We start from the raw sequence: 23911 nt of genomic DNA, 5'->3' as shown, positions 1-23911 counted from the left end.
CCATCAAAAACTTTTGTCCGTTTCGGAGGACTAGACAGGTCGATAGGTATCAACCTATATGGTATGCAGGCAGTCTCTGTTGGAAGGCTAGCATCTTCCATGGGACAGGAGTTTCGTCGGCCTCTATTAACGTCAGTCTTAGAACTTGCTGGTACTACCGCTGCCACTGCTGATACAACTGCTTCTGGAGTATTATTCATCGGTGAAATCAACTCAGGCATTCCGAATTCCTGGAGGTCTACCATGGAGCATTCATTGGTGCTTTGATCGTCAAAGACTGCGAAATCCTCTTGATATAGCTCGTAGACGGTCTCTGGGTCTTCAAGGCAGTGCCAGGTGAACTGTGGCAGATCCAGAATCATCTTTGCATCCTGAATGAACCCTATTCCCAGTAGTGTCTTATTATTCTGAGCATCAGGCAATACAATAAAAGTTGTCGGTACCATATACCCACAGATCTTAACAGTGACTCTCGTAGCTAAAACGGTTTGTTCTTTAGTTAGCCCATCTGCGAGCGTTACCGAAACCAGCTTCTCATTAAATCTGTAACCTTTAGCTTTCAGGCAACAATACAGTTTGTATGATGCGATACTTGACTTCGCACACGTATCAATGTGTGCCACTCCATGCATATTGAAACATTGAAACATTGAAACATATTTATTGGTAAGTTTTTACATTACACGTCAGAAGAATTCGTTAGAAACTATGTTACAAATATTATGTTTATTATAAGTAGTGTTAACATTGTTACATAATTCATTATGTTAATAATAATTTTAATCAATAGATTAAACAAAAAAGTATACACGTCGTCAAAGTCACATTAATTAAAATAATTAAAATGATTAAAATAATTAAAAAATGATTAAAATAATTAAAAATGATTAAAAAATAAATTCAATGATTAAAAATAAATTCAATCATTAACAATAGTCATAGTAACATAGGTATTTGGAATAATTATACAGTAAATAATTCATCAAAGGTATAGAACGCTTGCTCAACAAGCCATTTCTTAAGCCTAGACTTAAAACAATGTATGTTTGTGGCGGACGTAACATCGTTTGGCAGAGAGTTATACACTGCCGGGCCCGCGATGCGAGTGGTCTTGGAGAACTTGGCGAGTCTTCGCGGCAGTTCAGCGAGTCTGTCGGCGCCCCGGGTCGCGTATCCGTGCGCGTCACTGTGCTTCTTGTACGTGGGTAGATTCTGCCTCACATATAGTGCAATCTGCAGTATCAGTACCGACGGCAACGTGAGGATTTCGAGCGACCTAAAGTGCGGCTTGGCTGAGGTATCCCAAGAGACGCCTGCTAGCGCTCTAATTGCCCTCTTTTGCATTCTGAAGGCACGCTCCCAGTCGGCAGCGCGCCCCCACAGCTCTGTGCCGTACTGCAGCACGGAGTGCACGGTCGCGAAGTAGCACGCGCGCGCCGCCTCGCGCGGAAGGGCCCGCGCCACTCGCCGCAAGGCGAAGCACGCGCCGCCGAGCCGTCCGCACATCTTATCAATATGCGGCCCCCATGTCAGTTTTCTGTCCATCTCGAAACCTAGGAACGTAGTTACATCTACTTAATCTATGTTCGAGTTACCGACTACGACATGTATTGGCTTCGGTGGTCGCCCTGATAGGTCAAAGTGTAAGAAGTGGGTTTTCTCAATGTTAAGAACGAGACCGTTAAGTCGGAACCACTGAGCCAGCTGAGATGCCGTAACATTCAGCTGCACTTCGAGGCCCTCGACAGTGGGTGCAGTGGCTACCGCCGCCACGTCGTCGGCGTACATGAACACCTCCCCACCGCTGACTGCGTCGGGGAGGTCGTTAAGCAGTAGCGAGAACAGTATGTTGGACACCGACGAGCCTTGGGCCACTCCTATTGTTGTACTCAGTGGATCTGATCTCGTCTTACCTTTATCCCCAACAACCACCTGTGATCTATTTCTCAGGAAGTCTGAGAGGAGGGCTAACGTCATACCACCGATGCCGTAGTGTCGCAGCTTGGCGGCGATGACGTCGTGGTCGGCGACGTCGAATGCCTTGGACAGGTCGCAGCAGAGCACGGCTACCTGCAGGCGAGCGTCGCGCGCGCGCAGCACGCGGCCCACTACCTCCCGCACCAGCTGCGCCGTGGAGTGGCCCTCGCGGTACGCGTACTGACGAGGGGACAGCGCCGAACTCGAACTCAGAAACGAAGTGAGCCTAGTACTTATCCCGTTCTCGAATATTTTCGAGGTAGCAGGTACGACAGATACGGGTCTATATTTGTCTAGGTCATCTCTTTCTGCCTTTACCTTTATATATAGGTGCAACCTTGCTTTGTTTCAAGGGCACCGGATATACACCGTCTCGGATACATTTATTGAATAGTGTTGCTAATACTGGAGCGATTGGCTCGGCAATGACGTTGAGCAACTCTATTGATGTGTCATATATATCTTTTGTGGGCTTATGCGGTATATCTGCATTATATCTGCATTATTGCATATCATCGATGCTGATGTACACAACAGGTCTGGCTCTAGCATCAGTTTCCACATTTACAGCGCAGAAACTGACGTTTTCAATCTTTTCTTTGAGGTCATTTACAGTTGGCTTCTTGCTACTGCACACAGGACAATTGGCGCGTACTACTCCTGGTGCACCACACCCGTAACAGCTGAATTTAGGGCGTGACGGTGATGGAACCTGTGTCACAGCCTCAACGAATTTAGGCGGCATAACCGTATCCTTTTGCATACTCTCAGCCTTTTGCCTCTTTCTACATTCTTCGCCTGTGTGACCCGAGAGACGACAGAAGCCGCAACGTACCTTTGGACGAGGGGTAACCATTGTCTTGAATTTATTCGAGGTACCTTGTTGTCTTTCCATTGAAGTACTTTGTTGTCTTTCTACTAAGTCCCTTTCTACGGATCTTGCTCCTTCCAGTAGTTTGTCGAAGGTGTCAACACGGCTGCGCACCACCCCAGTGCGGATTTCTAGACGCAACAGACCATAAATCATGTCAATTTTTTGTTCTTCGGAATGTCCGGGTTTTGAGGGTAGTTGTGAAAAAAGCATTCGCTTCTTAGCAATGAAATTTTCTGTTGACTGTTGTGCTTGTTGTTTTTCGGACATAATTTCTTGGTATATAATGTATGCAGGTTTCTTCGGTGCGAAAGCATTTCTTATACGCGTCTCAAAGTCACTCCAAGTCTTAACACTATCTTTTATTCCTTGCCACCAAGTAGCAGCTTCACCACGAAGAAGGAGAGGTAAGCCAGTCAACGCGTCATCGTCAGTGATATTTTCAATTTTTTTGTAAACATTTACTGCAGCTAGGAACGCTTCTAGTAGTTCGGGATCCTTTTCTCCACTGTAGGAATGTGTACACGCTGCTAGGGATCCGCTTCTCTGAGGACGCACCGCCGCCAGTAATTGTGCAAACAGATCCTGACTTAAGTTTGCCATCTTGTGTTTTTCCTTAGGTACTGTAGTTGTAGTCTTCCGTCCTTTACTTGTAATGTAGTAAGCCGGGGAACTCGCCGGCACGTTGGTCGCCAGATTGTGATGGGGCAGACTAAACCACTTTGTACAAAAACACTAACTTTTATTTAGATAGGTAAACAAGATTACAACTCAATGAAATTAACTTTGAACTTTAGGTATTATAGTAATGCACGGTCCTTGAAGTATTCGCGAACGAAGTACTCCCGTACGCATGCCCTAGCAAGGAGGTAGTTAAGCCGGTCCAGGTAGTTCCAGAGGTGTGGAAGCTACGCCGTACGCAGCACAACTGAACCTCCGTCGGCGGTGGGGCGCCTTATAAGGGCTTCGGTTCGTTCGTTCGCTCACGTCGCCGCGCTCCGAGTTAGCTCACTCATTGCTGCTCGTTCATTCAGTAGTAGTGATGCGCTGATGTTTATGGAGATCGTTACAATGTTTATTTTCCAAGCATCGTTGCGTTAGGAAACGCATGAGGGTTGATACCTTGTTGATATAGAATTTCGTCTGTGAAAATAACATGTGTGCTGACACAAGATGTGTTCTGAGGGTTTGACAGTTTAGTTGAACTCAGACAACGCCATCTTTTTTTCCAATAATGTAAACTTTTTTATGGTACGAAGGTTATGGTGGTTTTTAGAAGAACACTTCAACCCAACAATCTCGATAGCAGAGGAGAGAGTGACTAAGTACAAGTACCTAGGCACATGGGTGACTGAAGCATGGAAATCTGAACCTGAGATAAAGACCCGGATTGAAATCGCTCGTGCGTCCTTTACCAAAATGAAAAAGGTGCTCTGTAACAAGGACGTAAATATTCATCTCCGAATTAGACTGCTTCAATGCTACATCGTGCCAGTAGTTATGTACGGTTGCGAAGCCTGGACCCTAAAGGAGACAGCCTGCAAAAAACTGGACGCCTTTGAAATGTGGTGTTTCCGAAGAATGTTGAGGATAAGTTGGGTCCATAAAGTGACGAACGAAGAAGTTCTGCGACGCGTCGCAAGATTCCGAGAACTCACCTTGACCATAAAACAGAAGAAGACAAGCTATCTTGGACATGTGCTCAGACACGATCGATACCGACTTCTTCAGGTCATTATGATGGGCAAGGTAGAGGGGAAAAGACGTGTGGGCAGAAGGAGAAAATCGTGGCTCCGCAATATAAGATAATGGACGGGAGTGGCCAGCGTAGAACAGCTGATGCACTTGGCGAAGAATAGAGAGGAGTATGCAGAGCTGACCGCCAACCTCCAGTAGTGGAGAGGCACCAGAAAAAGAAGAAGAAACTTTTTTTTTACAAACGCCTCATTGCATATCTGGGGGCACGGCAGTGCCCCCACCAAGTCGAGCAAAAAAGCGGCACGGCCGTACCATCCTTTTCTCGAAGCAATTCAGGCCATTTTCGACCCCCTGTAACTTCGTTGTGGATAAAACTAGAAGACTGAATTTTCACTAACTATGCAGGTATTGTAAAGACACGGTATATTTAAAATTTCATTCAATTTGAACCAGTAGTTTGAGAATTATAACGGGTCAAAGTTTCTTAATTTTGTCACTGACTCACTCACTCACTCACTCACCGATCATAAAAATTCTAAGGCACTTCTAGCAGACCTAGAAGCTTCAAATTTGGAATATAAGTAGTGTTTGGTGTATGAATCAAGGGAAAACTAAAATATTTGGGGGCACGGTAGTGTACCCACCAACTCGAGTAAAATTTTTCAATTTTGGCCCAGTTTTCTAGATAGGTACACAACTGCTTAAATAATTTCATAATCACATATATCTCAACTAAATATAGGCGCACGGTAGTGCCCCTGCCAAATCGAGCAAAAAATTCCCGTCATGCAAATTAAATCCGCAAAGAATGGATTACCTACCTACGGACAAAGCACATTAGGCTACCAGTGATACCACTTATAGTCAAATTTTCTTAATGTACAATGAACTTTATGTATTGGAAACTAAGGTTGAAATTTAATTAGGGAAATTTGATGCAGTACGAAGTATCAAAGTTACGTTTATTCATTACGTACAAATCGAAGCCAAAAATAAAGATTCTTGATTCTTATCTCAAGTTCGCGATTTATGTAGGTAGGTACCTACCAAACTAAGTTAACGCACCTACGTACCTAGAAGGTACCGAAAAGAAAAAAAAAGTAGAACTGTCTACAAAATACAAAAAGAAATGAGATCCCATAAAAAAAAACAATACTTGTCAAAAAAACCAAGTCCCGTAACTCAGTTGTTCTACGGTAAAAAGTTATGAGATCCATGTAATACCAAGTCTTATCCACACACGCATCTCAATCTTAAAAATCTTTAATGTTTTATATAAATATATTGACTTGGTCATCGCACTAAATAATTGAATTAACATGTGTTTCCATGCGATGGCCGAGTCAATATATTTATATAAAACATTAAAGATTTTTAAGATTGAGATGCGTGCGTGGATAAGACTTGGTATTACATGGATCTCATAACTGTTTAACAACTGAGTTACGAGACTTGGTTTTTTTGACAAGTATTGTTTTTGATGGGATAAATATTGTGCTTAGTAGGTATAATAATAAAAATTAAATCTAAGTATATTAGGAAAATTATTGTTGTACAAACACGTGCAGACTTTAGAACCATTAACTACTTATCCTCATAGTTTTTCCCACAGCGAACATAATTCTCAGTAAGCTCTCTTTCAGAGCATTAAAAAAAACTTGGCAATTGTATTCCATTTCGCCTAAATAAACAACAGAACATCTGCAAACCATAAAATAGATGTAAACTGAAACAAAAGAGTAAAAAGTAGACAAAACCAAAGATGTTAAAACAAAATTCCCACATAGCAACATAGACATTTTGAAATAGAATATAACAAAACTGCACTTTAAAACCTTAAGGAGTACTTTCAAGTAACTTTGGAGCACTATTATATAGGTAGGTATATGAAGGGATATACATTACATAGCTGGAAAAAATTATAGATAGGTACCTACCTACTCTTAACCTACTGAGACTTACGAAGACCACTGGAAGCAATGATAACGTAACAAAAATATATGTTTATATGTGGGGACATCTCACACACGGCCACCCGCCCCAAGCTAACAAAAATAACTTTAAAAAAGTCCTTGTAACAATGGGTCATAAAACCATAGCTCTCTAACGGAGTTAAATAACCACAAAGCAAAGTTATAACAGTATTCATTCATATTTGTGTGTGTTTTTAAATCAAAACAATTAAATACAGCCAAAATAAATGGTTTAATTACGAAATCAATCATTTTTGCCTGTATTTCGTTTCTCATTTATTTTATATCTTAGTTTTTAAATTTATTGAAATCAAAAGACCATATTCTAGTCTATGAAAAAGACACTCCAAGCAAGACTGCTCAAAATCTGTGACAAGTAAGAAAAAAAACATTTACTATAATATATATATATATATATATATATATATGGTTTGGAGTTATACCATAGAAACAAAATATAACTTGTCGTTATAGTGGCAGCATAGAATAGAATAGAATAGTGGCAGCATACAGAAGGCGCAACGCAAGACGCGCACGCCAAGACGCACGCTCGTGAGTGCGGAGGAAAACTTTGCCATGTCTTGACGACCATGCTTCTTGTGACCCGTGCTAGGCCTTCAGGATGAAAATTTTTCGTTGATTTTTTTATACAGTGCAAGAGTACTGTGAAGCAAATAGCCTTGTTGCTTGTCGAAGATCACATAAATTATTCTAAGAAAAGTCGTAAACTTATTTTTTCTCGCCTCCGACTATAAAAATCATAGTAAAATTTTGAATATTAGACTAATCTACAATTTATAGCTACATATTTAAATTATATTTTGAATTTAAATTCTGTAACGCTACATGCGTAATAAAAATATAATTAATGTTCGATTTATTATAATTAATTAGGCCGAATATCATTAAATTATAAGATTTCAAATCCGCGTACACAAAATAGGGTACATCATTAATTTGCCTATAATATTTAGTATCCGTGTATTATACAGGTATGCTTGGTAAGTCGATGTATTCCTTCAAATGGGTTATAGACTTGTATTGTTTGGGGGTTCATATATTTATTATAAAAATTCTTCACTGGCACAGTAATTTATATTGTTTTATTTCAGACACAGTTGACACAATGTTGTAGACCAGAGCAAGTTAAAAGTGACAAGTTGCTATCGATGACATTGACAGAACTAGAGATGTGATATGATAACTAGTGATGTGACATCCCCTTTCTTAAGTTTGAAATGATATTATGACAATACAAAATATTAAAGTTTAATTACCCAGACAGAACTAAGTTAAGTACACAATAGAGATCATTTTTGTTACTACTCGTATTAGCTAAAGATAAGTTTAACTTATTATCTTATACAAATCTAGATATTTATAATCTTGGCATCATACATAAGTAAGTATACACCATAAAGAAGTCCTACGATTATAGATACATTTACAAATCTACATGTATCTAGCTGGTAGTTTAACAACTCTACCTGACCTCGTCATATAGGGTTCACTACCCTTGGCCTTGACCTCCTCCACCTGTCCATCATCCTCAATTCCTTCCCTTTCAGTTCCTTCCAACGAGCTGGTTCGCATGGGCAGAGGGTCATGACAGTAAACATTACTATGAAATCTAAATTTCAAATGTACTCTATTTCTCCTATACCTAATACCATCATTCGCTTCTATAATGTATGATCTTTGACAATTTAGTTTTTCTTTAACGATTGCTGGTAACCAGTTTCCATTAGGAATTTTCTTAAAGTAAACATGATCACCTATTTGCAATAAAGGTAATGGTTTTGTCTTTGAATTATAATATTTGGCATCATGTGTGTTTCTCTTTTGAAAACACTCTTTATAATGCGAAAACTTAACGACTTTTGGTTTGAGCCTATTTTGAGTTACAGGTATATTCATTCTCAAATTTCTGGACATTAACAATTGTGCTGGTGATGGCAAATTATTTTTGGGTGTATTTCTATATTGCAATAAAGCTATGTATGGGTCTGTGTTTGTTTCTTTACATTTCTTCAAGATGTTTTTTATAATTTTTACTGAACTTTCAGCTTGTCCATTTGACTGTGAATGATATGGGCTTGAGACTACATGCTCTATTGTATATCCCAATCATACAAGAATGATTTGAATTCTAAGGATAGAAAAGGTGGTCCACCATCCGACACCAGAGACATAGGTATGCCATGTCTGGCGAAAATTGATTTTAAATGAATTATTACATTTTTGGCTGAATATCCTTTGTCCATCAGAGCTATTTCAATGTACTTTGAATAATAATCAGTTACAATTAGATAATTTGAATTTTCAAAATACAAAAAATCAATACCTACCTGTTGCCATGGAAATTTAGTTATTTTATAGTTTTGTAATGGTTCATTTTGATTTGAGACTCTAAATTTGGCACAAACTTGACATTGCTCTACCATATTTTTTATATCAACATTTATTGTAGGCCAATACAATATTTCCCTGGCCAACTTCAGACATTTATTTATGCCTTGATGCCCTTCATGAATTTTTATTAACATTTCCTTTATCATAGCCTGTGGCACTATCAATCTGTTCCCTTTAAATAATAAGTCATTTATGACATGAATTTCATTCTGAAAACTCCAATAACATTTTAACATTTCTTCTACTTTTGTTTTGTTACTAGGCCAGCCTTGCTGACAGTATTTTTTTAATGTTTGCAAAGCTTTATCTGAGTTAGTTGCTTCTAACAATTTTATTTTATATGCTTCACTAACAGCTAAGTTTGAATAAACTGAATTTACATGACATTGCATATCAGACTCATAGTTAGGTATAAAATTTTCTTTCATTGCGGCTCTAGACAGAGTATCTGATATGAACATTTCTTTGCCTGGTACATATATAACATCTAGGTCATATGCTTGTAATGCTAACATCATTCTTTGAAGTCTGGCCGGTACATCATGCAATGGCTTTTTAAACAAGTAAACCAATGGTTTATGGTCAGTCTCTACTTTAACCCTGCTACCATAAACATATTGATGAAATTTATTACATCCAAATTGTATGGCAAACAATTCTTTTTCAATCTGAGCATAGTTTTCTTGTGATGATGTTAGTGTCCTAGAACTATAAGCTATCGGACGACCCTCTTGCAATATTACTGCTCCTACAGCTGACTTGGACGCATCTACTGACAATGTTAATGGCAATTTTGTATCATAGTGAGCTAACACAGGTGCATTTGTGATGGTTTCTTTCAAATTATTGAAACATTGTTCATGATTCTCATCCCAAACCCATTCTACACCATTTTTCAATAAGTTTCGCAAAATATTGGTTTTTTCTGAAAGATTCTCAATAAATGGACCTAAATAATTGATCATTCCTAAGAATCTCTGTAAATCTTTGACATTAGTTGGAGTTGGCAGCTCTTTAATAGCTTGGACTTTCCTATTATTAACTTTGACACCATCTTTACTGAAGATATAGCCTAAAAAACATACTTCCTCGACTAAAAATTTACATTTTGACTTATTCAACTTTAAATTAACTTGCCTGACTCTTTCCATGACCTTACGTAGTCTCATATTATGTATTTCAACAGTTTCACCATAGACTAAAAAATCATCAACAAAAATTAATACTCCCTCTAGATCTCCAAACAAATCTAGCATAATCCTATAGAAAATTTCAGTTGACGCATTAATTCCAAAGGGTAATCTTAAATATTTGTACCTACCGAATGGAGTTTGAAAGGTACATAAGTCAGAACTTTCACTGTCTAATTTAAGAGACCAAAATCCTGAAAATGCGTCAAGATGACTATAATATGCGGCACCTTTAAGTTTTGACCTAATTTCATCTATGTTAACTAAAGGATAATGTTCTCTCATTATGCTCTTGTTTAAATGTCTAGGATCCAAACAAATTCTTAACTGACCTAATTCTTTTACAGTTACAACCACTGAATTGACCCAAGAAGTAGGCTTAGTGACCTTTTCTATGACCTCCATCTCCACCATGCGATCCAGCTCGCCACGGAGATCCTTCAGTAGGGCGAAAGGAACTTTCCTCGGTGGATCAACGCACGGAACAGCGTCAGGGTTGAGGTTGAGATGAACGACAGGCGGAAGACATCCAAGACCCTGGAAAACATCATTATATTCTGTTAATATTGATTCACAATCATCTTTTTGAATGTTAAAGACCCGTTTTATTATACCCAAGCTTAGACAACTAGGAAGACCCAATACAGTTTGGCATTCTAAGTTTGTAATGACAAAATTAATATAATGTGTGACTCTCCCATATAACACACACTTAAATTCACACTGTCCAACAATAGGTATGTCCTTCCCACCAAATCCTGTTACTTTTAAGTTACAATTTTGTAAGTTAATGTTATTTATATTGATATTCTGAAAATTTGAAAGTGACATTATGTTTAGATCTGCTCCCGAGTCTAAAATACAGTCTACAGGTTTTTTATTTATCATAAGTTTTAAGTGCCATGCTTGACTTGAATAATTGTTTATGTTTTTAGTTACTGCGCCTATAAAATGTCTCTCAGCGCATTCAGCATCTTCATCATTGAGACTTAATGACTCTAAATTTCTTATATTTTTACTTTTCCAACAAAATTTAGCAAAATGACCAAAAGAATTACATGACCTGCATCTGGCTCCTGCAGCTGGACATTTGTAGCGGTGCCTTTGACCACATCTTCCACAGGGCTCCTTTGACGACGACATTGATGGTGACTGACGACGATTGTAATGATGACTCGAACTTGACTCTGAACTGCTCGACCTCTCAGGATGACGATTCATTCTTGTTGGACTTGAAGCTCGACTTCTATGGTTATATGAAGCTTGACGACCTCCTGAGTTACTTCTTTGACTGTTTACTTGAAGAACATTTTCCCTGACGGCATCTCTTGTGCTCGAGATTGTCTCAGCATTCTGCTGTGCAACAATTACTGTCCTGGCAATTTCCATAGTGCGCTCCAGTGTTAATTTTGACTCTTGTAGAAGACGTTGACGTATGTGTGATAGATTTGATGACATATTTGCTATGAAGATATCTCTGACCAGTGATTCTCTCAAATCTCCGAACTCACACTTCATGCTGATATTTTCCAGATCAGTCATGAATTCGTTAATACTTTCAGCATTATTTTGCTTGCGTGTAAAGAATGTATGACGCAACAATGTTAAATTTGTCTGAGGCTCAAAGTAGTTGCTGAACTTCTTTCTAACTTCTTCCAGCTTGATGACATTGATATCTAGGTTGAAGGAATTAAATATCTCCAAACCTTTGCCCCCCATAGAATGCAGCATGATGGCAATTTTCCTTTTTTCTGACGTGGCATCCAGCCCTGATGCTAACAAGTATAACTCGTATTGCTGCCACCATTTCTTCCACTCTTCACCGTTGTTATTTAGTGCATCCGTCGAAATGTGCAGAATTGGCAGTGCATTCACATTGTGCGGCACATGCTCAGCAGACATCGGCTTGACTTTGTCGGAGTCCATCTTCACCTTGTGCGGCACATGCTCAGCAGACATCGGCTTGACTTTATCGGAGTCCATCTTGACAATTTTAATGTATTTCTTCTCAGCTTTTTCTGTACCCCACACTTGACACCATGTATTGTTTGGGGGTTCATATATTTATAATAAAAAGTCTTCACTGGCACAGTAATTTATATTGTTTTATTTCAGACACAGTTGACACAATGTTGTAGACCAGAGCAAGTTAAAAGTGACAAGTTGCTATCGATGACATTGACAGAACTAGAGATGTGATATGATAACTAGTGATGTGACAAGACTAAGGCACTTCCAGTCGATTGAACTCCATAATGCATTATCCGAAAGTCAACCATTTCTGAGTTATCTAAGTTTTAAGTTGTTTTTAGGTTTTTGCCAAAATTTATGTTTAAATTTAAAAGAAAAATATTTAAAAACTATAATTTTTTTCATACTTTTTTTTATTGTTTAAATGCGCAATATTCTACTTAATTTAGACATAGATCTAGTCTAGTTTTAGCTTCAAAATAGTTGAAATATTAAGAAAATATAACAAAAGGTGAAAACAAAAATGCTAAATTAAAAAGAATTTTATCTGAAAAAAAATCAGGCAGCTTAAAAACATAGTCAATTTATAAGCTTTAAAAATGACATATTCCAATCTAAAACATATTAAGGTATGACCAAGATATAGCCAAAACAAATACATAGGCGGACAAATCTCAGTAGGAAAACGAACAAGATTTGTTCCAATTTTAAGGTAAAAGTCTTATAACTGGAGTCAGAATTTCGCCGGATTACTAATTAGACTTTAGTTAATTTCACATAGACGATATTTGACAATTGTGCAATTTATTGTCATTTGGATTTAAAACTTTTTGCACAATAAATACCTATATTGCACAAATATTATTGTAGGTCTAGGGTCCACCTAAGTAAAATGGAAAAACTCTTAAAGTACCTATGGTGTCGCCACCTATCTTTTAATATATTTACTTTCATAATTTTCGCAAGGTTTCGATCCTAAAATCCTTTTCCCTATTTCCGCTTATGTCGTGCACCGCAACGCTACGTGTGGCAACACTGTCTGCGCCACCCACAGACAATCAGTTCCGCAAACGAATTCATGGCCGCCGTCGCGCTAAGTTATTCGCGATTGAACTTATTTTCAAAATAGACGATTGGCTAGTTGCTAAAGTCTTCCGCTTCTTCTTTATTCGTGGTGAACCGCTAACCGAAGAATATCAGTGTGTGTGTTGAGTGCTGCAGTGCTTTGGATTGCTCTGATCTCTGATCGATCGAGCACGTGGCGCCAGGCGAGGGTCTGGAAGCCGGCCGCCTTTTCCTGGTCTCCTGAACTGCCTCCAGCGACCAGGTAGGTGCACGACACTTCATCAACCCTTTCCCTCGGTGAGACACCTTGCTGTAGTTTCTTTTATTTTTTTTTCTATCGAAGGGACTCCGGCTTAGCGGCGTTACCATGTGGTCCTTCGAGCCGGATTACTATTTCCCCGCCCCTATTAGGTCACCTATTAGGAAAAAACCGCCCTTTTTAGCTTATTTCAAAGCCAAAAAGTGAACTTAAGCTAGTGCGCACGCGGCGCACTGCATAGGTTATTTACCTAACCGCTTTTTATCGACATATATTGTACGCTTTCCAAAAACGTAATAATCATATAATCATCTCGCTTCAAATACATATAAAGTATTATCCCGCTATTAGTAGTTAGGGCTACTGTACTTAAATAGGTCACGCATTTTTACGCTTGCTGCAATAATAGGCATAAGAAGGTAGACTCACATTCACTCGCCGCCGCGCCGGCGCGGCGCCATATTCAATCGCGTTATCAAGTTATCATTCCAATTGTACACCCACATTCCTGTGATTGTTTAATTTGTTTGTTTCATTTTATTTTCCGACTTCACGATGTCGAAAGCATCAAAACCGCATAATGAAAAAGATTCGGTGCAACATAATTATGAACTCGCGACACTGCAAGCAAAACGTAATGCTTTGTTCGAGTGTTTACAATACGCGTTTGATTTATCTACCGAAATAAATAAAGAGAACGAGGAGAGAGAAGCTTTTCTCGATGCGAGTATTAATGTAGATACAATTCGTTCAGATTTCCAAAAAGTGTTAGATCAGTACAACAGCTGTTTAATGTCCAATGACCCTACTGCCAAGCCAGATTATAAATCGCTAGTTTCTTTCGAACAGCTGTATTGTCGCGTAAAACGCTTGGTTGCGTCATGTACCGTAGTCACGAAAACTACCCAAAATAATGATTGTTTTCCACAAAAAAGTAAAATTAATTTACCGCCTATCGAGTTGATGAGCTTTAATGGTGACATTCGCCAATGGCCACTATTTTATGCCAATTTTAAATCTACTATTCACGACAATAAGTCCCTCTCAGATCATGAGAAACTTCATTACGCCCTCCGCTGAAAATTATAAAACGTTATTTGATACCCTAGTAAATAGGTATGAAGATAAGCGCACGCTAGCAGCTACCTATTTACAACAATTAATGGAATTCAAACCGCTGTCGTCGATTTCTGCGAGTAATTTGGATTTCTTTAATGACCGATTTGTTAACGCAGTACGCGCCCTAAAGAATCTAAAGTTAACAGACTTACAAGACTTCATATTTTTGCAAACTGCCTTAACTAAATTAGATCCTGATACCGTGCGTACTTTTGAGAATAGTAATAATAATCAGTCTGAAATTCCAACCTTTGATAAGCTCGTTGAGTTCTTAAATAATCAAACTAAAATATTACAGCGCGCACCGACCACTGCGGCCGCCGGTGGTGGCGCTGCATCAGCATCACGATCGGCTGTTCGCCCTAGATCTAATAACAAAAACCCGCCGCCTCACTACAATGCGTACGTTAGTACCGTCGACTCTAATTCCGCTCACAAGTGCTTATGTACAAACATTGTACATCATCATTTGTTCAAATGTCCCGAATTCCATAAAATGTCTCCTCACGAGCGTTTTCAAGCCGCGAAGAATTTAAATGGCTGTATAAATTGCCTAAGTACGAAGCATAAGATTGCTTCCTGTCAGTCCGCTTCGGGATGCCGAGTGTGTAAACAAAAACACCACTCGCTATTACATTTTAATCGAGAGTCGAATCCGTCACCCGCTTTACAGAACTTAACCACTGTGCCACCGCGCGCCGCGGTCATTGACTCGGTTGGTGGCGGCGGCGGCGGCGGTGCATCGCTTACGTCACAGCCAGCTGATGCGAAATCATCCGTTCCCGCGCAAGCGGACGTCGCGTTGTGTTCGACGTTCATTGCTGCTCCGCGTCCTTGCGTGCTTAATGCCGCTGCCGCTCAAGGTAGTACGCCGCAATGTAATACGCCTACTACTGTTTTGCTCGCTACCGCTATGGTAGCTACGTACGATAGTAAGGGTAATAAACAATTTGTAAGGGTTTTGCTGGATTCTGCATCGCAAAGTCACTTCATTACCAGCGAATGTTGTGATCGTTTGGGGTTACGGCAGAATACCATTCAACGTACTACTGTGAGGGGCTTCGGGGGAACGGAGAGGGCATCCCACGGGACAGTAGACTTACAGTTTTTCTCGCGCTTTAATAATAACATAAAATACAAAATCAATTCTTTAGTTGTTGATAAGATTACTGACAACTTACCTACCGCTTATGTCGACTCCACCGCCCTGCCATATCTTAATAAAATAGCATTGGCAGACGACCATTTCGCTACGCCCAACAAAATCGATGTTTTGATTGGTGCTTCGCTGTTTCCGCATTTGATTCTTCCCGACGACGTGGTCTCCAGTGGACCAGTGGAAGCTGCGCCCCGTGTTAGATGCAAGTTGCAAGACTTCATCCGGTGTCTCGCTAAACGAGGTGCTGCACAGTGGGCCAAATTTACAAGGGGACTTGTTTAAAATTATTTTAAATTTTCGCCTACACGCTGTAGCGATGACCGCTGATTGCAAACAGATGTTTCTGCAGATTATGCTTCGCGAATCTGATAGACGCTATCAGAGAATTTTATATCGTTTTAATCCAAACGATCCTCTGGTTCTATATCAATTTAATAGAGTATGTTTCGGTTTAAAGTCAAGTCCCTTCCACGCGCTCCGCACTGTGCAGCAGCTCGTCGACGATGACGGCGCCGAGTATCCCCGCGCGGCGGAGATCGTCCCGTCCTGCCTGTATATGGACGATATCGCCTTTTCTGTTGATACAGAACAGGAGGCGGTGGACGCAGCAAAACAGCTGATTCAAATGTTCAAGGGTGCCCAGTGGGATCTTGTTAAATGGAACAGTAATTCACAATACGCACTCAATGAGTTGCCCGCTTCGCACAAGATACCTACTGAGGTTGAATTCGACAAGGCTACAGAGCATAAAATATTAGGACTCGGTTGGTCTACTGATAATGACGACTTTTATTTTAAAATCGACCCTCCTGATTTGGACTCAGTGTGTACCAAACGCACCATAATGTCAACGATCGCCCGACTTTGGGACAGAATGGGTTTCGTCGCGCCAACTGTATTGGTAGCTAAGTTATTAATTAAGAAACTATGGCAGCTGAAGGTGGATTGGGACGAAGTCCCGCCCGACCAGGTAGTAAGGCTTTGGCGACAATTTTGTCGCGAACTGCCGGCGCTTAATGAGATAAAAATCCCTCGTTGTCTCATGCAGCGTCGCGACTGGTTGCGAGGTGACCTTGGTAGGGTTCGCAGATGCTAGTGAGCAGGCGCAAGGCGGCGTTGTGTACGTGCACGTCGCTTCTCCGTCGGGTAATGTGGTCCGCCTTCTCTGCGCGAAGTCCAAGATAGCACCCACCCCGCCCCATACGATTGCTCGTATGGAGCTTTGCGCAGTTCTTTTACTGTCGAAATTATTACGCTCAGTACTTGAAACGTATAATTCCCGCATTCCAATTAGGGTCCGCGCCTACACAGATTCCAAGGTTGCGCTTTATTGGATAAAAAATTCGCCTCACCGTTGGCAAACATTTGTTGCCAACCGTGTTATTAAAATAAATGAAAATGTATCCGCTGAAAACTTTCATCACGTCGCGGGGACAGACAACCCGGCCGACTGCCTGTCGCGCGGCGTCGACCCCTCTAAACTGAAAGCCCATCCGCTGTGGTTTAACGGGCCGTCCTGGCTAGCATCGAATGCTTCACAGTGGCCTTCCTTTGATGAAGTTAACGAATCCACTTTAGACGTCGTTCCCGAGCAAAGGAACCTAGTTCACGCTGTTTTGACACCTGCTGACGAGTGTAGTATTTACCCCGCTGCTTCTCGTTCCTCGTCATGGACCAAACTCCTGCGAATAATCGTTTATATATGTAGGGTTTCAAAAACTATTACCACGCCGCGAACCTACGTGTATTACCGCTACTGACTTGGAGTACGCAGAAACAAAATTGCTGCAAATACTCCAAAACAAACATTTTAAAGATGAGTTATTAAATATTAAAAAGAGTTGCTCCTGTCATTACTTCGCCAGAAGTACTGGATTCTATCTGCTCGGCGCGTAGTGCGGAGGATAGTGCACCAATGCAATGTTTGCTTTCGCGCGCGCCCGCGTCCGACTTATCCGCTGATGGCTGACTTGCCCGACTGTCGCACGAAGCAAGTTACGAAGCCATTCACCCACACAGGTTGTGACTACGCAGGGCCTATCGCTTACACTCCTGTTCGTCGCCGTGGAGCTAAGGCTATGAAGGCCTATATTTGCGTCTTCACATGTCTTACCACTCGCGCACTACATATTGAGGTAGCGACTGACCTGAGCACCGCCAGTTTTTTGGCCGCTTTAAAGCGTTTCTTGTCCCGCCGAGGCCCGGTAAAGGTCATGCATTCTGATAAGGGAACTAATTTTGTTGGCGCTAATTCTTACTTACGCGACCTTTACAAATTTCTAAACAGCGACGAATTCAGTTGCAGTCTCAAGCAGGAGCTCACAGAAAACCGAATTGAATGGAAATTTAACTGCCCAGCCAGTCCACATTTCGGGGGGTGCTGGGAGAGCATGGTGAAGGTGGTAAAGAATCACCTATTTAAAGTGATTGGTCAACAGCTGCTTTCATATGAAGAGCTGGTTACTGTACTCGCTCAAATCGAGAGTGTACTCAATTCGCGGCCTCTTACTGTGCTCAGTGCGGACCCCGCTGAACCCGCCGCGCTGACGCCCAGCCATTTTCTTCACACCGCGCCTTTACTTTCGTTGCCCGCGGCTGAAGTGCATGACGACAACCTTAGCCTACTTCATAGGCACTCGTTGCTCGATAAACTCGTACAATCCTTTTGGAGGAGATGGAGAGTGGAATACTTACATGGCTTGCAGACTCGACAGAAATGGAATGTTCCATCCTCTGCTATTATACCTGGAACAGTTGTAGTTATCATAGATGATAACGCGCCTCCGCTTTCGTGGCCATTGGCGATTGTCGACAAAGTTCATCCTTCAAGGGATGGAGTAACGCGGGTAGTTACTGTAAGGACTGCTAGGGGCACATACGCTCGCCCGGTTGACGTTTATGTCCGCTCCCGTCACAATAAACAATACATTAGTATCTACCGCTGTAGTTTATAATTAGTTTTAGTTACCGCATTAGCTAGGCTATAATTTTGTCTCGTTTCACTTATGAATGTTTTTAAAGGTGACCCTTTAAGGGGGGAGGAAATGGTGTCGCCACCTATCTTTTAATATATTTACTTTCATAATTTTCGCAAGGTTTCGATCCTAAAATCCTTTTCCCTATTTCCGCTTATGTCGTGCACCGCAACGCTACGTGTGGCAACACTGTCTGCGCCACCCACAGACAATCAGTTCCGCAAACGAATTCATGGCCGCCGTCGCGCTAAGTTATTCGCGATTGAACTTATTTTCAAAATAGACGATTGGCTAGTTGCTAAAGTCTTCCGCTTCTTCTTTATTCGTGGTGAACCGCTAACCGAAGAATATCAGTGTGTGTGTTGAGTGCTGCAGTGCTTTGGATTGCTCTGATCTCTGATCGATCGAGCACGTGGCGCCAGGCGAGGGTCTGGAAGCCGGCTGCCTTTTCCTGGTCTCCTGAACTGCCTCCAGCGACCAGGTAGGTGCACGACACTTCATCAACCCTTTCCCTCGGTGAGACACCTTGCTGTAGTTTCTTTTATTTTTTTTTTCTATCGAAGGGACTCCGGCTTAGCGGCGTTACCAACCTACTTACATTACTTCAGAGGCTGACACTAGGGCAGTGGGATATTGGATAAGGCCTCTTCAATCGGGGTTCGACAGATGGCATAGTAGCTTGACTTCCGTATTATATAGCCCTTATATTATGTGTATTGTACATGTATAATGCTCACTTAAAAAATACAACCTACTTTCTTTAAAAAACCGCCGTGTACAATTTGATTTAGCTTATCTATACAAAATACTGAACAATATGATTGATTCCCCAACACTATTATCCAAAGTTACCTTTTTGCCCGTAGACGACTGCCCGCCAGGTCCTCTCGTGCCCTGAACCTGTTTGAGCCGCCTCGCTTCACCAAAAACTACACTCTTAATCACTTTATACCGAGATCACTAAATACCTACAATAAACAATTCTTAGATTTAGACCTCTTCAATGTATCCTTACAAAGCTTCAAGCATAAACTATACATGCTATTATGTAACAAAAATTATACCGTAACCTCTTAAATGTACCTAACTATATAACATTACTTGTGTGTTAATTGTGTAATAAAGGCTGCATAGGATCCTAATAACTTCCCTACTATGTATTTGTAGTGCCATTTACTTTGTTTATGTACCTTTTATTATTCACTTACTACATAGGTAAATACAAAAATTAAATCCAGTCTATTTAATTAAGTATATCCTGTTTGATGGCTTACCTTACCGATCCCAAGATTAGAACTTAGTAATAATCGTAGGGTCAGACAGGACAACTTACAAAGTACAAAATGTAATTTTTCATTAATACCTAAACACCCTGTTTGATGGTTTACTTATTCTTAAATACCGAACCCAAGACTATAATTATTTATATTGAATCGTAGGGTCAAACAGGGTTACCTTCAATAGGTATTTACTAATTACCTGCCTTCATTCCTCAACAAAAAAGAAAATAACACAAATCTGTTTCAACTGTTAGCTGTAACTGTACCTACCTGTTAAAATATATTGTACCTACTTTCATACTTGTAAGGTTGTAAGTAATGATAATTATTATAATCGTGCCCATTCAGACGAAGCAGACACAGAAAAGTTGTAGGTAAAACCATAGTATAAATATATGTACCTATTTGAGTTCATAGAATCCTCATAATTTTTTGTGTTACCTATTATTACGTTGCATACATATAATAAATTACACCAACCTACAACCTAGTAACTTTAATTCTACCTCATAAAGAACTCATCACATACTGACTAATTTAATCATTATTGTATGTTGCTAAAGGTTAGAATTGCTTGTATCTTTCATCTTATTCTCTTTATGAACTAACTATTGTTTGTCACTTAGCTACCTACTTGCTTTACTATCGTTATTGAGAATAGATAACGTTATGTCTGCCTTTTCAATATGAGTATCCTTCATATACCTACATACCTACTCCAGATTATAATTATCTACTAGTATTCTTATAGCTAGTTGCTAACAAACACTTTAGGTTTGTAATTGCCCAAGTCCTTTCAAACTTTACTTTAAAATGGAACTAATAAGATTTATATCACGCATTGTGTGTAAGATTTGTATCGCACGGCTTTAACCGTCATAGTAAAGTTCCTATAACTTTGTGGTAAAATAAATAATAATTATAGACAATACCATGTACTAACTGGCTATACATACATTGTCTTAGTAGGTATGCACGCTCCGGTGTTAGTTGTAACCGGTTACCGGGCCTGATATACTTACTCGTATTTTTGTATACTACCCTCCTAATATATTAAGCATAATTATGTATAAGAATGTATAACTATGTACACTTGAACATTTTTCTTTTATAGTAAAGCTAATGAACGACATACTGTTTAGCTTAACTGTCTGATAAATTATGTACTTACTTAAGAAACCCTAAATGCTCTAAATGAAAGACTATTTAGTAATTAATATTCGGCTCTTTTTGGTCTGTAATAGTTTATTAGAGATAACTAGCATAGTATATGTCTTGTAATGACTGTTTGTAGCCAAAATAAAGAAAATAAAATAATAAAAGTATATGTATTGTATACTTTCAGAAAAACCTATGAAATATATTATTATGTCACAGTGATAAATAAGACGAAGTGGAAGTGACAAACTTAATCCCATTTGCGGGAAAGTTAATGTTTCCTCGAGCACAATTGTGAAAAATAACTTGAGATATGTTATGGGTAGGTACTTATCGTCGCAGTCGTAGAACAACGACGGATCTGCAAAACAGCAATTTTACAGGAGAGCCAGTTAAAGTTTTTAAACAACGTTTTGTTCGATAAAATGAAAACGGCTGAAGCAATTCATTTGAAATTTGGTCTCATTATTATATGAATGGACTTTTGCAATATAGCCTGTATAATTTGTCTGTAATTAGTCTAGGTTTAATGAAAAATCAGATAGGTCATTGTTCTATGTATCCTACTATGGCGCATTATAAATATGATAAGTCGTTTTTTACGGACTTTTATTGCGTATCTAATGGCGTATTATACTTTTCGTCGTTGTTTTAGGGAATATATCGACGGTGGAAAGGCAAAATGTATTATCCGCCACTTTTGGCGAATATGAGTTATATATACCGTTGGAATCGCCTGATTTTTCTCTTTCGAATGGTGCGGGTCTCGTTTCGATCTGAGCACTTTTTGGCGCTTAAGACAACGGTGATTTTGGAAATCTTAATACTTTTTTCTTGTATTAAGAGCCACTTTTTTAGTCATTTGTATGTTCAAACATACTTGATCAAAACTAAAGTTATATAAAACATTGTACCCTCACTAAAACAGTAAAACATCGTGACTTAATTCATTTTGAACTAATGTGAATTTGTATCATTAGTTACTTAAGCGACCTACCTTATTGCGTAATTGATATAAAACAAAATGCCTTCTGGTCAAAAATAACATAAAATCACTTAATACATTTTACAATTTTGTAATTTGAAGCCATACTGGCACTTAAACCATTTTACCAGTCAGCCTTACTCGCGGCGTTTGGCGGTTAATACAACTTTACCTAAATCTGTTTAGTGGTACAATTGGCACTTAAGCAGCTTTTTGCGATTTGTAGATAATTGATATAAGTGATATAAAACAATTCAAAAGAATCGCAATGAAGCGGTCTATGGTGTTTAAGCTGTTATATCCAGAAGGATATTGTCTGAAAACGCCAATAATATAAATAGGACCGGTTGGAAAGGTGTCGCTTCAGCACCCCGCCGGGACGTTCATTGGGAGAGGACGTGCGTCTATGCGACAGTTGGCGCCGCGTGCGCAGCGTAATTACGTAGGTACAAACTCAGATTCGTTCGCCAGTATAAAACTGTAAATATTTTTTGATTATATCACCGATAACTACATTAAATTATGATATCTATTATATTACTCTTTACACAGGTTCTAAATAATAGTGTTGCTATAATTAATATTTATTGAGTTATAAATATGCACTTGGATCCTTTCGCCTAAATTGCTGTTTCTATGCAAGTAGGGAATTTTAACGTTTCTCTAAAAGGATCCAACCAAATATTTATTTTTTATAAAATATTTTTTCTATGACAATATGGTTCTTAATGTAAAATATTTGTATTGTATTAACATGACATTACTTTTTATACAAAATAATAATTATATATCATAAATAAACTTATTCATAAATAATTTATATCGAAATCTAGTCAGAAACAGGATTTCTTATCTATATAAAAATCTAACCGAAAATGTGTTCCCAAGCGCAAATCTCTGGATCAACTTAACCGATTTTGATAATTGTTAGGTAATTATACGAAATAGAAGACCAGTGACCACGAGTACCACGACCTGTTTGTATCCCATAATTTTCAGAATAAAGTATTTCAACGAAAAGCAAACCTTATAGGAAAAAGTTGGACATGAATTAAATTAACTTTTCTCTAACTTCACTTCATCATCCTCCATCGCTGAAGAGTGCAATATCTGGTATATTCCATCTATCCTGCTTTTTATGCCACCGTAGGAAATCCATCGTTCCCTGGTACTTTGCCACTCTTCAGCGATCGTATGCTCCGTATTAATTCGTCTTATTACCGAATAAGACGAATTGATTAAGGTTGGATATTTAAATTTCTGTCAAGATGCAGGATAGTCATAAATCTCATCACGAACCATTACGTCCCCACTCCTGGGGCACGGGTCTCCTTCCAATGAAGGAATGGTTTAGGCCTAGTCTACCACGTTGGCCTAGCGCGGGTTATTGGGCCCCAACACAAGCAATCTTGTGCTGAGAGAGTTTTCGGGTAAGTGGGCTACCCAACTGTCAGACGTTTTCAAGCCACCCGAAGGCCTCTGACTAGCCTGTAAGACCTGCCGATTTTATTAATCATAATGATTACGATTATGCATCAAGATACAAGATGCTCCTGGTATATTTGCATCTGCATCCAACTCCCCAGGTGGTGGTTAGGATCATTAAAAACTTCGGCAATGTGGCCATACCATCTTGAAAGTCAATCTTTCATAGTAACAAGGAGATATCCTGGGTTTTGTTGCAATGTTCTTCAAGATGCTTTGTATAGATCCTTCATGTTTCCTATGGCAGCCGATGAGACCATCGCTGGATATAGGGTTACCCCTAGCAGCGTTTGTCCTTTTATAAATTTCGTTTGATATTAAGTTCACAAAGAAA

General features: G+C 39.5%; 2 protein-coding genes across 2 annotated transcripts in view; one reads left to right on the top strand and one right to left on the bottom strand.

Moving 5' to 3' along the window:
- LOC105384445 (protein singed wings 2) overlaps positions 1–23911 on the top strand; it is a 94976-nt gene that overhangs the window by 58738 nt on the left and 12327 nt on the right. The gene's annotated exons all lie outside the window — the stretch shown is intronic.
- On the bottom strand, positions 10007–12351 carry LOC119694121. Its single transcript, XM_038119730.2, has 2 exons — positions 11828–12351; positions 10007–10658 (listed from the first exon to the last, which is right to left on the bottom strand). Exons 1-2 carry the CDS (start codon positions 12102–12104, stop codon positions 10612–10614), a joined length of 324 nt encoding a protein of 107 aa, XP_037975658.2. The 5' UTR covers positions 12105–12351; the 3' UTR covers positions 10007–10611.

Source organism: Plutella xylostella, chromosome 8 (assembly GCF_932276165.1).
Source record: "Plutella xylostella chromosome 8, ilPluXylo3.1, whole genome shotgun sequence".
In the NCBI taxonomy this organism is placed as follows: domain Eukaryota; kingdom Metazoa; phylum Arthropoda; class Insecta; order Lepidoptera; family Plutellidae; genus Plutella; species Plutella xylostella.
Note: the sequence above shows the minus strand (reverse complement) of the source record. Positions and strands in the feature narration are given on the sequence as shown.

Bases quoted from the DNA above. Each gene is read 5' to 3' on its own strand.
- LOC119694121 (XM_038119730.2), bottom strand. From the start codon at position 12,104: ATGGACTCCGATAAAGTCAAGCCGATGTCTGCTGAGCATGTGCCGCAC. The intron at 10,659-11,827 runs GTTTGGAGATAT...GATGTTTTCCAG, and splicing joins GCATTCTATGGGGGGCAAAG to GGTCTTGGATGTCTTCCGCC.